Source organism: Anomaloglossus baeobatrachus, chromosome 3, assembly GCF_048569485.1.
Source record: "Anomaloglossus baeobatrachus isolate aAnoBae1 chromosome 3, aAnoBae1.hap1, whole genome shotgun sequence".
Classification (NCBI taxonomy): Eukaryota; Metazoa; Chordata; class Amphibia; order Anura; family Aromobatidae; genus Anomaloglossus; species Anomaloglossus baeobatrachus.
This window is the reverse complement of record NC_134355.1, coordinates 441,937,345-441,953,021: the sequence shown is the minus strand read 5'-3', so window position 1 is coordinate 441,953,021 and position 15,677 is coordinate 441,937,345. Positions and strand designations below refer to the sequence as shown.

General features: G+C 51.2%; 1 protein-coding gene across 1 annotated transcript in view; it reads right to left on the bottom strand.

Annotated features, from left to right (window-relative positions):
- The window catches only part of LOC142295407 (receptor-transporting protein 3-like), a 39,841-nt gene that overhangs the window by 13,543 nt on the left and 10,621 nt on the right, over window positions 1-15,677 (bottom strand). Inside the window, exon 2 of the mRNA XM_075338512.1 lies at window positions 1,839-2,024. Within this exon, the coding sequence (XP_075194627.1) occupies window positions 1,839-2,020 (182 nt within the window). The 5' untranslated portion in view covers window positions 2,021-2,024. The remainder of the gene's footprint in view (window positions 1-1,838; window positions 2,025-15,677) is intronic.

The following is a 15,677-nucleotide window of genomic DNA, read 5'->3' as shown; positions in this document are numbered from 1 at the left end:
GAGGAGTGGGTAAGGGGATTAAGGGTTCGAGACTAAAGGGATTCTGTTAACAGTAGGTGGTAGGCTCAGATAGCGCCTCACAGCAATCTTAAGGTACCGTCACACTAAACGACGCTCCAGCGATCCCACCAGCGATCTGACCTGGCAGGGATTGCTGGAGCGTCGCTACATGGTTGCTGGTGAGCTGTCAATCAGGCAGATCTCCACAGCGATCAGAGATCAGCCACCAGCGACCCCTGTAACGACCCTGTGCTTGGTAACCATAGTACACATTGGGTTACTAAGCAAAGCGCTTTGCTTATAGATAACCGATGTGTACCTTGGCTACATGTGCAGGGAGCAGGGAGCCAGCTTCTAGAAGCTGCAGATGCTGGTAACCAAGGTAAATATCGGGTAACCAAGCAAAGCCTTTGCTTGGTTACCTGATGTGTTCCTTGGTTACCAGCGTCCGCAGAAGCCGGCTCCCTGCTCCCTGCACATTCAGATTGTTGCTCTCTCGCTGTCAAACACAGTGATGTGTGCTTCACAGTGGGAGAGCAACGACCAAAAAATGGTCCAGGACATTCAGCAACGACCGGCGACCTCACAGCAGGGGCCAGGTCGTTGCTGGATATCACACACAGCGACATCGCTAGCAAGATCGCTGTTGCGTCACAAAAACCGTGACTCAGCAGCGATGTCACTTAGTGAGACGTGGCCTTTAGGCTGAGGTCGCATGTCCTGTAATCATCCATTAGATCCTGCAGAGATCCGATCGTAAAAAGTTGTGCAAACATAACATTTTTGTCCGTTGTTAAATAACTGATTTCTGCCGGATCCATTTTTTTAGCATTGGGGTCTATGGAGAACGGATGCTGATTGCTATTTAGCCATTTGTTTTTCTTTACTTTGTAACGGATCCATTTTTTATATTACAGCATCCATTTCAAATGGAAGATAAATAGCAATCTATTAACAGATCTGTCCTCCGTAGACTCCAACGTTAATAAAAAAAATATACAGTACATACATCAGTAACAATAGACAAAAAAGTTGTGTTTGCAGAACTGTTTCCCCAACGGATCACTGCAGGATCTGTTCTAAGGACACGGTTCCGCTTGCGCATAGCTTCCAATGCAAGAGCATTGAGCACTGAGCTGCGGGTGTCAGCCGAGGGTCATGTGACTGTGATGCAATTTTGAGATCGTATCACAGGTGCGGAGAAGAGAGAGGGAGCAATTTCTCCCCATCTCCTCTGGGGCCTGTCTCTGCGGATATCGCACTGCGGTCGGATGACATGCGAGTGCAGTGTAATGTTTCATAAACACAGCATGCTGCGATTCATTTCTCAGGCCGATATGGAATGAGAAATCAATCGCAGATGGACACTGCCCCATAGTTTTGCACCAGTGTGAATACAGTACGATGTTTTATCAGATTGCACTCGACCGTGCTAGACGCAAGTGGAATCGTACTCTAACAAATAATTATAGGACATGTGATCTCAGCCAATGTTTGCATGGATCCTGGTACAGAACTCTTTATTAAAAAGCCACTTGATTTTTGATCAATGGCAGCTTTTTTTTCATACTGTATGTTATAGAATAACATTGGTGCGAATGCAATCTGGTATTTAATGCATTGAATTGGGCATATTAATACGCAAGTGGGAGTAAACCCTTAGTGCTATTATATTGTTACCAGTTCTGGAATTTGGTGATATGCCAGCAATGTAAACTTGGACTAAGAGTATCAAATTAAGACTTGTGAACCTGAGGGGTTTCTTAATTTCTCATCTGTATGTGACGTGAATTTGTGTTATGTCCACTAGAGGGCGCCATTGCTCAGTATAATCTTACCTGGCAGGCTTTGTGGTTTGTGATATTTTCCACTTTTTCTGTCTCTGCTCTTCAGTCAAACTGTTCTCCAAATGGTAGTTGAACTGCAGAATCCACTTTCTTCCATATTTTTCTTGTAAGTCTTTTTTTTGTAGTCGATCAAATGTATCAATCCAGATATTTCCAGATGATTTTCCAGCCATGGCTCTAAAATAAATAACTGAAGAGCTGAAGAAAATGCCAGGAGTGTGATATTGTACCTCTATTACTAAGAATGATCAATAGCGGCTTAATTCATTCACCATTTGATAGATAAAAAACTATGTACATAAATGTAGTGACATTGTTATTTGCAAACTGAGGGCCCATGCTGACTATGGCCATTATATAATAACTAGAAGGTGGCCCGATTCTAACGCATCGGGAATTCTAGAATTTACGTATTGTGTAGGTAATGTATGATTTTTGTTATATAAATAGATGTTGTGTGTAGTTGCCAAGTGTTTGTGTAGGGCGCTGTAAATGTTCTGGGTGTTGTCTGGGTGTGGGGGGGGGTGAGAGCGGTGTTGTTTGTGGAGCGCTGTGTGTCTGCAGTGTTGTGTGTGTGTGTTGTGCTGTGTGTTGCGCAGTTTGTGTGTGTGTGTGTGTGTGGGGGTTGCGTGTGTGTTTTGGGGGGAGGTATGTTTTGTGCAATGTGTGTGTGTTGCGCGGTATGTGCATACATTTGTGTATTCCACGGTGTTTGTGTGTGTGCTGCGTTGTCTGTGTGGGTGTCTGTGTAGGGCGGTGTTTATGGTTCCCAGTGTGTGTGTGTGTGTGGTGTGTTGTGCGGTGAGCGTGTGGCGGTGTGTGTGTGTTTTTGGGGGAGGTGTGCACCCCCATCGTGCTCCATCCCCCATGCTGCACACCCCCCATCGTGCTCTTTCCCCCATGCTGCGCATCCCCATTGTGCTCAATCACCCATGCTGCGCACCCCCATCATGCTCCATCCCCCATGCTGCACCCCCCCATCATGCTCCATCCTCCATGCTGCACACCCCCCATCGTGCTCCATACTCCGTGCTGCACACCCCCCATCGTGCTCCATCCTCCATGCTGCACACCCCCCATCGTGCTCCATCCTCCATGCTGCACACCCCCATTGTGCTCTATCCCCCATGCTGCGCACCCCCCATCGTGCTCCATCCTCCATGCTGCGCACCCCCTATCGTGCTCCATCCCCCATGCTGCGCACCCCCATCGTGCTCCATCCCCCATGCTGTGCACCGCCCATCGTGCTCCATCCTCTATGCTGTGCACCACCTATCGTGCTCCATCCTCCATGCTGCACACCCCCCATCGTGCTCCATCCTCCATGCTGCACACCCCCCATCGTGCTCCATACTCCATGCTGCACACCCCCCATCGTGCTCCATCTTCCATGCTGCGCACCCCCCATCGTGCTCCATCCCTCATGCTGCGCACCCCCATCGTGCTCCATCCCCCATGCTGCGCAACCCCCATCGTGCTCCATCCCTCATGCTGCGCACCCCCCATCGTACTCCATCCTCCATGCTGCACACCCCCCATCGTGCTCCATGCTGCACACCCCCCATCGTGCTCCATCTTCCATGCTGCACACCCCCCCATCGTGCTCCATCCTCCATGCTGCACACCCCCCATCGTGCTCCATCCCTCATGCTGCGCACCCCCCATCGTGCAACATCATCCATACTGCAAACCCCCCATCGTGCTCCATCCCCCATGCTGCGCACCCCCCATCGTGCTCCATCCTCCATGCTGCACACCCCCTATCGTGCTCCATACTCCATGCTGCACACCCCCTATCGTGCTCCATACTCCATGCTGCACACCCCACATCGTGCTCCATCCTCCATGCTGTGCACCCCCATCATGCTCCATCCCCCATGCTGCGCACCCCACATCGTGCTCCATCCTCCATGCTGTGCACCCCCATCATGCTCCATCCCCCATGCTGCGCACCCCCCATCGTACTCCATCCTCCATGCTGCACACCCCCTATCGTGCTCCATACTCCATGCTGCACACCCCACATCGTGCTCCATCCTCCATGCTGTGCACCCCCATCATGCTCCATCCCCCATGCTGCGCAACCCCCATCGTGCTCCATCCCACATGCTGCGCACCCCCCATCGTAATCCATCCTCTATGCTGCACACCCCCCATCGTGCTCCATCCCTCATGCTGCACACCCCCTATCGTGCTCCATCTTCCATGCTGCACACCCCCCATCGTGCTCCATCCTCCATGCTGCACACCCCCCATTGTGCTCCATCCCCCATGTTGCGCACCCCCCATCGAGCTCCATCCCCCATGCTGCGCAACCCTCATCATGCTCCATCCTCCATGTTGCACCCCCCCATCGTGCTTCATGCTGCACATCGTGCTCCATCCTCCATGCTGCACACCCCCCATTGTACGCCATCATCCATACTGCATATCCCCCATCGTGCTCCATTCCCCATGCTGCGCACCCCCTATCGTGCTCCATCCTCCATGCTGCACACCCCCCATCATGCTCCATACTCCATGCTGCACACCCCCCATCATGGTCCATACTCCATGCTGCGCACCCCCATCATGCTCCATCCCCCATGCTGCACACCCCCCATCGTGCTCCATCCCCGATGCTGCGCAACCCCCATCGTGCTCCATCCCACATGCTGCGCACCCCCCATCGTGCTCCATCCCACATGCTGCACACCACCATTGTGCTCCATGCTGCACACTCCCCATCGTGCTCCAACTTCCATGCTGCACACCCCCCATCGTACTCCATCCTCCATGCTGCACACGCCCCATCGTGCTCCATCCCTCATGCTGCGCACCCCCCATCCTGCGCCATCGTCCATGCTGCACACCCCCCATCATGCTCCATGCTGCACACCCCCATCATGCTCCATGCTGCACACCCCCCATCGTGCTCCATCCTCCATGCTGCGCACCCCCCATCGTTCTCCATTCCCGATGCTGCACATCCCCCATCGTGCTCCATCCTCCATGCTGCACACCCCCCATCATGCTCCATTCTCCATGCTGGGGCCGCCGAGGGTGGGGCCGAGCGTGCCAACGTGTGCCGGGGTCGGGGCCGAGCGGGCAAGGCGTCAGCGCACCCCCCATCCTGCGCCATCGTCCATGCTGCACACCCCCCATCGTGCTCCATGCTGCACACCGCCCATCATGCTCCATGCTGCACACCCCCCATCGTGCTCCATCCTCCATGCTGCGCACCCCCCATCGTGCTCCATCCCCGATGCTGCACATCCCCCATCGTGCTCCATCCCCCATGCTGCGCACCCCCCATCGTGCTCCATCCCCCATGCTGCGCACCCCCCATCCTGCGCCATCGCCCATGCTGCACACCCCCCATCGTGCTCCATGCTGCACACGCCCCATCATGCTCCATGCTGCACACTCTCCATCGTGCTCCATCCTCCATGCTGCACACCCCCCATCGTGCTCCATCCCCGATGCTGCACATCCCCCATCGTGCTCCATCCTCCATGCTGCACACCCCCCATCGTACTCCATCCTCCATGCTGCACACCCCCCATCGTGCTCCATCCCTCATGCTGCGCACCCCCCATCCTGCGCCATCGTCCATGCTGCACACCCCCCATCATGCTCCATGCTGCACACCCCCATCATGCTCCATGCTGCACACCCCCCATCGTGCTCCATCCTCCATGCTGCGCACCCCCCATCGTTCTCCATTCCCGATGCTGCACATCCCCCATCGTGCTCCATCCTCCATGCTGCACACCCCCCATCATGCTCCATTCTCCATGCTGGGGCCGCCGAGGGTGGGGCCGAGCGTGCCAACGTGTGCCGGGGTCGGGGCCGAGCGGGCAAGGCGTCAGCGCACCCCCCATCCTGCGCCATCGTCCATGCTGCACACCCCCCATCGTGCTCCATGCTGCACACCGCCCATCATGCTCCATGCTGCACACCCCCCATCGTGCTCCATCCTCCATGCTGCGCACCCCCCATCGTGCTCCATCCCCGATGCTGCACATCCCCCATCGTGCTCCATCCCCCATGCTGCGCACCCCCCATCGTGCTCCATCCCCCATGCTGCGCACCCCCCATCCTGCGCCATCGCCCATGCTGCACACCCCCCATCGTGCTCCATGCTGCACACGCCCCATCATGCTCCATGCTGCACACTCTCCATCGTGCTCCATCCTCCATGCTGCACACCCCCCATCGTGCTCCATCCCCGATGCTGCACATCCCCCATCGTGCTCCATCCTCCATGCTGCACACCCCCCATCGTGCTCCATGCTGAGGCCGCCGAGGGCGGGGCCGAGCATGCCAACGTGTGCCGGGGTTGGGGCCGAGCGGGCGAGGCGTCAGCGTATGCCGGCTCCCTGCACATGTGTACCGGGAGTCGGTGTACGCTGGTAGCCATGATACACATCGGGTAACTAATGGAAGCGCTTCCTCTAGGTACCTGATGTGTGTCATGGTTACCAGCGTACACCGGCTCAGTCACGATCCCAGCATCGCAAAGTTATGTACGCCGGGGGCGGGGCCGAGAGGGCGAGGCGTCAGCGTATGCCGGCTCCCTGCACATGTGTACCGGGAGCCGGTGTACGCTGGAGTGGGTGATGCGTGTGGAGGGCCATGGCGAGCGGCCAATCCATGCAGGGGGCGGGGCCAGGCTGAGACGAGCAGAAGTGGGCGATGCGTGCGGAGGGCCGTGGCGAGCGGCCAATCCATGATCCCAGCATCGCAAAGTTATGTACGTCGGGGGCGGGGCCGAGCGGGCGAGGTGTCAACGTATACCGGCTCCCTGCACATGTGTACCGGGAGCCAGTATACGCTGGAGCGGGCAATGCGTGCGGTGGGCCGTGACGAGCGGCCAATCCATGCGGGAAGCGGGGCCAGGCCGAGGCGAGCGGGAGTGGGCGATGCGTGCGGAGGGCCGTGGCGAGCGGCCAATCCATGCGGGGGGCGGAGCCAGGCCGAGGCGAGCGGGAGCGGGCGATGCGTGCGGAGGGCCGTGGCGAGCGGCCAATCCATGCGGGGGGCGGGGCCGAGGTGAGCGTCCAATCCATGGGGGGGCGGGGCCAGGCCGAGCCTAGCAGCCAATCCGACAGTTGTCACTGTAACGACACAGTCACCACGACACAATTTTGGAGCAAGACAGACAGACAGACAGACAGAATAAGGCAATTATATATATAGATTGGTCTGTACTGTATATATACACAGTACAGACCAAAAGTTTGGACACACCTCATTCAAAAAGTTTTGTTTATTTTCAGGACTCTGAAAATTGTAGATTCACATTGAAGGCATCAAAACTCTGAATTATAACATGTGGAATGAAGTACTTAAAAAAGTGTGAAACAACTAAAAATATGTCTTATATTCTAGGTTCTTCAAAGTAGCCACCTTTTGCTTTGATTACTGCTTTGCACACTTTTGGCATTCTCTTGAAGAGGTAGTCACCAGAAATGGTTTTCACTTCACAGGTGTGCCCTGTCAGGTTTAATAAGTGGAATTTGTTGCCTTGTATATGGGGTTGGGACCATCAGTTGTGTTGTGCAGAAGTCTGGTGGATACACAGCTGATAGTCCTACTGAATAGACTGTTAGAATTTGTATTATGGCAAGAAAAAAGCAGCTAAGTAAGGAAAAACGAGTGGCCATCATTACTTTAAGAAATGAAGGTCAGGCAGTCTGAAAATTTGGGAAAACTTTAAAAGTGTCCCCAAGTGCAGTGGCAAAAACCATCAAACGCTACAAAGAAACTGGCTCACATGAGGATCGCCCCAGGAAAGGAAGACCAAGAGTCACCTCTGCTGCAGAGGATAAGTTTATCCGAGTCACCAGCCTCAGAAATCGCAGGTTAACAGCAGCTCAGATTAGAGACCAGGTCAAGCAGCAGGCACAACTCTACAACAACTGTTAAAAGGAGACTTTGTGCAGCAGGCATTCATGGTAAAATAGCTACTAGGAAACCACTGCTAAGGACAGGCAGCAAGCAGAAGAGACGTGTTTGGGCTAAAGAACACAAGGAATGGACATTAGACCAGTGGAAATCTGTGCTTTGGTCTGATGAGTCCAAATTTGAGATCTTTGGATCTAACCATCGTGTCTTTGTGCAACGCAGAAAAGGTGAACAGATAGACTCTACATGCCTGGTTACCACCGTGAAGCATGGAGGAGGAGGTGTGATGGTGTGGGGGTGCTTTGCTGGTGACACTGTTGGGGATTTATTCAAAATTGAAGGCATACTAAACCAGCATGGCAGCATCTTGCAGCGGCATGCTATTCCATCCGGTTTGCACTTAGTTGGACTATCATTTTTTTTTTAACAGGACAATGACCCCAAACAAACCTCCAGGCTGTGTAAGGGCTATTTGGCTAAGAAGGAGAGTGATGGGGTGTTACGCCAGATGACCTGGCCTCCACAATCAGCAGACCTGAACCCAATCGAGATGGTTTGGGGTGAGCTGGACTGCAGAGTGAAGGCAAAAGGGCCAGCAAGTGCTAAGCATCTCTGGGAACTCCTTCAAGACTGTTGGAAGACCATTTCCGGTGACTACCTCTTGAAGCTCATCCAATGCCAAGAGTGTGCAAAGCAGTAATCAAAGCAAAAGGTGGCTACTTTGAATAACGTAGAATATAAGACATATTTTTAGTTGTTTCACACTTTTTTGTTAAGTATTTAATTACACATGTGTTAATTCATAGTTTTGATGCCTTCAATGTGAATCTACAATTTTCAGAGTCATGAAAATAAAGAAAACTCTTTGAATGAGAAGGTGTGTCCAAACTTTTGGTCTGTGCTGTAAGTGGTTAAGTGCCAGTTTTGCTATTGCAGCTTTTCCAAAGTAGTTCCTTGCTGAGTGATCAACTGCACTTACTAAGTAATCTCTCCCTTCAGCTTTAAGTAGTGGTGTATCCCAGCGTTCCCTGCTGAAAATTCAATGCCATCTGTGTACTGGCTGCCGTTGATGAAGGATATGACAGTCAAGTTCCTGTGCTCATGGTATATATCCTTTTGTTGTTTATTTTCCCCGGTTTGTCTTTACTTCCCTAGTGTGTTCTTAGTGCATCGGGGAGGTCTAGTGAACCCCACCTGCCCCTCACTAGTCAGGGTTACTATAGGATCTTTTGCCGGTCCCAGGTTCTTGTTCGGCAACAGTTGCAGAGACTGTATAGGGACTGGTAAGGAGAGAAGGGACAGTTGCAGGTAAGGGTTAGGAGGTAACCACCTACCCCTATCACTGGTTCCAGGCCTTCCATTGTTTTTGTGTCCCTGGTGCCCCCTTTTAATATATTTTTTAGTTGTGCATCAAACGCACAGAGGTCTGAAAACACTTTGCCAAAATTCCTACACCTGGCGAGTGTGAAATTATCTTCAGCCATTTACATTTTTTCTTGTGACACTATGGATCAGGCAGCTGCATTCGCACAACTGATCCAGACCCTCTCTCAGGAGGTCATGGATCTACGCACCCAGGTTGTGCAACAACTGCAGCAAATTGCTGGGTTTCTGGTCTTAATGCATGCCAAGGCACAACCAAAACCTAAGATAGCCCTACCGGATAAGTTTAATGGTGGGAGTTTACCTTCACCTTCACCTGTAAATTGTACTTCAGGCTCCACCCTCAAACTTTCGGGAGTGAGGAGCAGCGGGTGGGGATAGTAGTCTCTCTATTGTGGGGAGATCCCCAGTCCTTTGCCTTTTCTCTACCGACCAACTCACAGGCATTGAGGTCGGTAGACAAATTTTTTGCGGCTCTGGCCTTGGTGCATGGAGAACCTGACGGCATCATGCTTGCGCAGTCTAAACTCTGAAAACTCCAGCAGGGGGCATGGCCAGCAGAGGATTATTGCTCGGCGTTCCGGAGATGGGCCACTTACACCCAGTGGAATGACCCAACGTTAAGGAGTCATTTCTCTGAGGGGTTGTCCGGTAGGCTGAGGCACTCTCTGGTGCAATACTTTGCCACGGAGTCGTTGGAGGCTGCCATAGCCCTCACTATATGAGTGGATTGTTATCTCAGAGAGAGACTCTCTAAGACCATGTCCACTGTCATCCTTCCCAGAGAACATTTGCCACTGGTGCAAGCCAACGAACTCATGCAGTTGGGAGGTGCCTGCCCTCAGTCGGGGTCGCTTGCAGTTCGTTGTGGGTATGGGCCTTGCTTTTACTGTGGGGACAAATATCATTACATCGGGGCCTGTCCTATAAGACCAAAACCCAGTCCATAAGGCAATAAGCCAAGTCCATCAGACAATAAACTGTGTCCTCCTGGTCGGGTAGATGGAAACAACCAGGCTGTGTACATCTCCTCCATCTAGACATCTTAGTTCACCATTACAGCAGAGGTGGTTATAGGTGGAAAAACTGAGACGATCTCTGTGCTGGACGACAGCAAAGTCGGTGCCAATTTGGTGGATTCTTGCTTGACTGTACTATTGTAGATGCTTCCTTCTCGCTATGCACTAATCCCTTCATCCCACAGATTCCCCTTTTAATGATGACATGACACCCGCTTGGATAATTTGGCCAAATCGGCCTTTATTATACAAACATGACATTAAATAAATATCTTTCTCTAAAGCGAGGAGGGTTCTTGGAGCTCCAAAACCTGGCGGACGTTCCCATAAAATTGATAAACCATCCGGAGTTGTCCCCAGCCGCAAACGACCACAAGCTCGGGGACACCATGACCGGAAAACCATTTCCCTAACACCGACTCCCAGGGGACCCCACCCTGGAGAGCCCCAAAGTCTGCCAGGTAATTACCATTCCAAATAAAAGAAGGGGGGTTACCATCCACCTGATGTACAACCCCCCACCACCATTTTACCACCAACTCCAAGAACCCCACCTCACTACCGCAACATGACAGAAAATAAATAAAATACCTGGCCGAAATGACGCCGACACATTACTAAAATATACAAAACTTTCTCCTGATGAAAACCCACACACCCAGCATAACACAGGGCGGGAGGGCGGGACCTTTTCTGCTGGCTTCACATGCTGTTCTGATAGTACCCACCCCTTCTACTGATTCTATATTCCCAACTGACCACCCCTAGCACTTAAACCCAGCCCCCTAAACTTCTGACCCCCCACAGCCCGCGCTTTCTTTCCCTGCAACCAGAGTTAACCCCTCGTTGCCCTTCAAAGTCAGTCATGAGTCACTTTGCCCATGGCTCCGCTGTGGGCTCCGTTCAGCCTTTACGCAGACCCGGAGTCTGACGCTTAGTGCACTGTCAAGATCCATTCCCATTCAGGCTATTGACTCATGTCTGCTCAGCCGGAGAGGGTTCACATATACTGTGCCTAATATCAGCCTGCGGGTAGGTTCGGTTCATAAGGAACCTTTATCCTGTTATGTCCTGGAGGGTTTGCCCACTCATATCATGCAGGGGCTGTTGAAAAGGCATAACCCTGTGATAGACTGTCAGTCAGTTGGCGTAGTTTTTGTGAGATTAAGTGCCTGGGTTTGTGAGATTAAGTGCCATTGCCGCAGTACTTATAACACACCCACCACCCTACCCACCAGTAGTGACATCTAAAGTGTCAAATAATAGTAAAGGTACGCTAATCCCGCCTCAGGGGAAAAGTAGGCCTCAGTGTGGCTCTAGTAGAGGTGATCCACGACAGTTGCGGAGACTGTATAGGGACTGGTGAGGAAAAAAGGAACATCTGCAGGTGAGGTTAAAAGGTGACCACCTACCCACCTCACTAACTCCAAAGTCTCTCATTGTTTTTGTGTCCTCGATGCATCCCTTTTAGTGTATTGTCTGTCGTGCGTCAGACGCACGGAGGTCTGAATGAATTTCGCCAAGCTTGCTACACCCGGTGAACGTGACACAGTCGCAAACAGAAAAAAAATATCAGCTCACCGTACATATATTATAGGAAGCTTTGTCCAGTGCGGTGCAAGGAAAAAATGTAGGCACATGTAACAATGGAACATACATAAAACTCCAGCAACAACATCCTCGGACAAGCAAAGTAAATTTAAAAATCCAATTATTTCAGATCATATTAAAACAAAATCCAAACCATGTACAGAGGAAGATTCCTCAGGTCAGCCATTACGCGTTTCACACAAATGAACATCCTTAGTCATAGTATGGCAGAGTTAGACAGGTGTACAGGTTAAATAGAACAGCAATTAAACAACAAAATGTCGGCGAAGCAAACAGGTGTATTAAGCCATAGCTCCAACAGAGAACAGTACACAAGAGAAAACACACTAACGTCTGGATTAATACACGCACAAACATCATAAATTTACCTGTGGACAGTTCATGTAGTTAGTTCATGTATAGTTCAATAAGATGTGCAACAAAAAAAAATGTTTTTCTCCCTATTGTTTTTAAAAAATTAGCGACAAATCTGTTTTTAAGTTCAGACCCTGCGGTTTGTGTGTATTTAGATTTACAGTCCAGAATGCCTCCCTTTGGTGTAAAATGTGTGATTTATTTCCACCATTCTTAGGCCCGCAACACACATCCGTGCCTCCGGTACGTGTTTGGTACGTTTTTGCACGTACCGGAGACACGGAGACCCATGTTATTCTATGGAAGATGGCACACACGCGTAAAATCACACGGAACGTGTGTCCGTGTCATAAGTACGTGTGTGCGTTTTCCCGCATGGACAACATGTCCGTTTTTGGCGGTCAGCACGCAGGCACGGACCCGCTAAAGTCAATGGGTCCGTGCCTGCATGGACGGCACACGGAGCATGTCCGTGTTCAGCACGTTTCGTCCGTGTGCGTTTTTAAACGAACGATCTATTTTTTTTTTTTTTTTTTTTAATAAAGTCGGTCTACTTACCTTTTTTACTGCTGTTCTCAGTCATACTTACATTGGCGCTTGGTCTTTTACTTCCCCCTACTCTTGCTTACCAATCCCCGATCACCAGCGCGGCGAGGAACAGCTGTGCAGAGAATACGCGGCTTCAATTCATTTGAAAATGCCGGCAGCTCATTAATCAATCTCGTGTTCCCTGCTTCCCCCGCCCACAGGCGCCTATGATTGGTTGCAGTCAAACACGCCCCCACGCTGAGTGACAGCTGTCTCACTGCACACAATCACAGTAGCCGGTGGGCAGGTCTATACTGTGCAGTGAAATAAATAAATAATTAATTTTAAAAAATGGCGTGCGGTCCCCCCCAATTTTGATACCAGCCAAAATAAAGCCATACGGCTGAAGGCTGGTATTCTCAGGATGGGGAGCCCCACGTTATGGGGAGCCCCCCAGCCTAACAATATCAGTCAGCAGCCACCCGGAATTGCCGCATACAATACATGCGACAGTTCTGGGACTCTACCCGGCTCTTCCCGATTTGCCCTGGTGCGTTGGCAATCGGGGTAATAAGGAGTTATTGGCAGCCCACAGCTGCCAATAAGTCCAAGATTAATCATTGCAGGCATCTATGAGACACCCCCAATGATTAAATTGCAAGTTAAAGTAAATAAACACACACAACGAAAAATCCTTTATTTGAAATAAAAAACAATAACAAATTCCCTTGTTCACCAATTTATTATGCCCCAAATACCCATCCATGTCCAGTGTAATCCATGGAGGTCCAGCGTCGCTTCCAGCTCTGCTACATGAAGGTGACAGGAGCTGCAGAAGAACACCGCCGCTCCTGTCACCTCCACGCAGAAACTGAGGTGAGTAGCGCGATCAGCTGAGCTGTCACTCAGGTTACTCGCGGCCACCGCTGGATCCTCCAACTGTGACAGCAAGTCGCCCGAGTGACAGCAATGAAGTCACAGGTGAGTTGCGGTCTCAGGTGGAGGATCCAGCTAGCCGCGGGTAACCTGTGTGACGGCAGTGCTAAGCGCGCTGCTCACTTCAGTCACTCAGGGGATTAGCAGTCACCGGTGAGTCCTTCACGGGTGACCGCTAATCAGTACGCGACACAGACAGAGCCGCGGTATGAGGATGAAGTCGGGTGAAGTTCACCCGAATTCATTATAATCATGCAACTCTGTCTGCTGTCAGCCGACATGTATCAAACGACATTTTACCACACACACGGACATTTCACACGGACATTTCACGTACACATACACCGACATGCCACACGTACACATGGACATTCCACACGCACACTCGGATAGCATACGCCATAACACGGATGTCATACGTACCGGAGAAACGCCCATAAAAAACGGAACACGGACCCAAAAAACGGACCGTGTCACACGTACGTTTTTTATGCGGAAGTTTGTTTTTGGCCTCAGACAGATGGATTTTTCCTATTGCCAGTCACATCTCCTTTGTGAACATGCAAAAACTATTGGGAAACTCCAGAGACGCTAAGTGTAGTTTTATTTTTAGCATCATAAATATATATTTATGATATAATTATATCATATACATATAATTATATTATTTTTATGATGCTAAAAATAAAACTACACTTAGCCTCTCTGGAATTTCACAACAGTTTTTGCATATTCACAAAGGAGATGTGACTGGCAATTGAAAAAATCCATCTGTCTACGAGTGGTAGAAATAAATCACACATTTTACACCAAAGGGGGGCACATGGAGGAGGTACAGATAATACAGTTTTAATATCATCAGTGCAGTCTGTACTTTATGCACTCAGGTGGCCCCCTTACCTCTACCCCTACTCCGACCTTCTCTCTGATGTAGACTAAGTAGCCGAGAGAAGATTTAAGCCTGCTTTACACGTATCGATTTCTCGTGCGATCGCATTTGCGATCGTACCCGCCCCCATCGTTTGTGCAATATGGGCAATTTGTTGCCCGTGTCGCACAAAGTCGTAAACCCCCGTCACACGTACTTACCTACCAAACGACCTCTCTGTGGGCGGCGAACATCCTCATCCTGAAGGGGGAGGGACGTTTGGCATCATAGCGACGTCACACAGCGGCCGGCCAATAGTAGCGGAGGGGCGGATATGAGCGGGACGTAAACATCCTGCCCACCTCCTTCCGTCCACATTGCCGGCGGGACGCAGGTAAGCTGCAGTTCAGCGTTCCCGCGGTGTTACACGGAGCGATGTGTGCTGCCCCGGGAACGATGAACAACCGGCACGCAGAAGGACGTGCGATTTTTAGAAAATGAGCGACATATCAACGAGCAACGATAAGGTGAGTATTTTTGCTCGTTAACAGACGCTCGTAGCTGTCACACGCTACGATATATCGAACGGCGCCGGATGTACGTCACTTACGACGTGACCCCCGACGACATATTGTTTGATATATCATAGCGTGTAACATGCCCTTAAGAGCTTGCTCACAACACTGTATAACATGGAAGAGTGCAATCCATTGTTTTATTGGATAGCATTGTCTCTAGTGTTATTCTATGGGGCAATGTCAGTCCAATTTTTTTCTCATACTGATTCAGCATGGAAAAAGATTGCTGCATGCTGCAATTTGCAGAATATCTTTGAACATGCACACCAATACAAGTGTATGGGTGTGAACATTGGACTGCATATACATCAAGACAGATGATATCCAAGTGCAGTCTGATATACGCCGATACAGATGACATCAGATGCTATACACTAGTGTAAGTTGTCGCGGGCGGAGGAGGGGACGCTGCGCTCACCCACTGCTCGGGTCCGGCTGCTGCTGCTCGGTGGTGGCTCGAGCGGTGGGCCGGATCCCGGGGACTCGAGTGGCGTTCCTCACCCGTGAGTGAAAAGGGGTTTGGTTTTGTGGATTTATTGTCCGTCCGTGACGCCACCCACGGTTGTGGTGAGATTGGGGACACCACCGCTGCTCTGGACGGGGATCCCGGGAGCGATGACAGGGAGCAGCTTGGATGTTGGTTCTTCCCTCCGTGGGTAGGGGG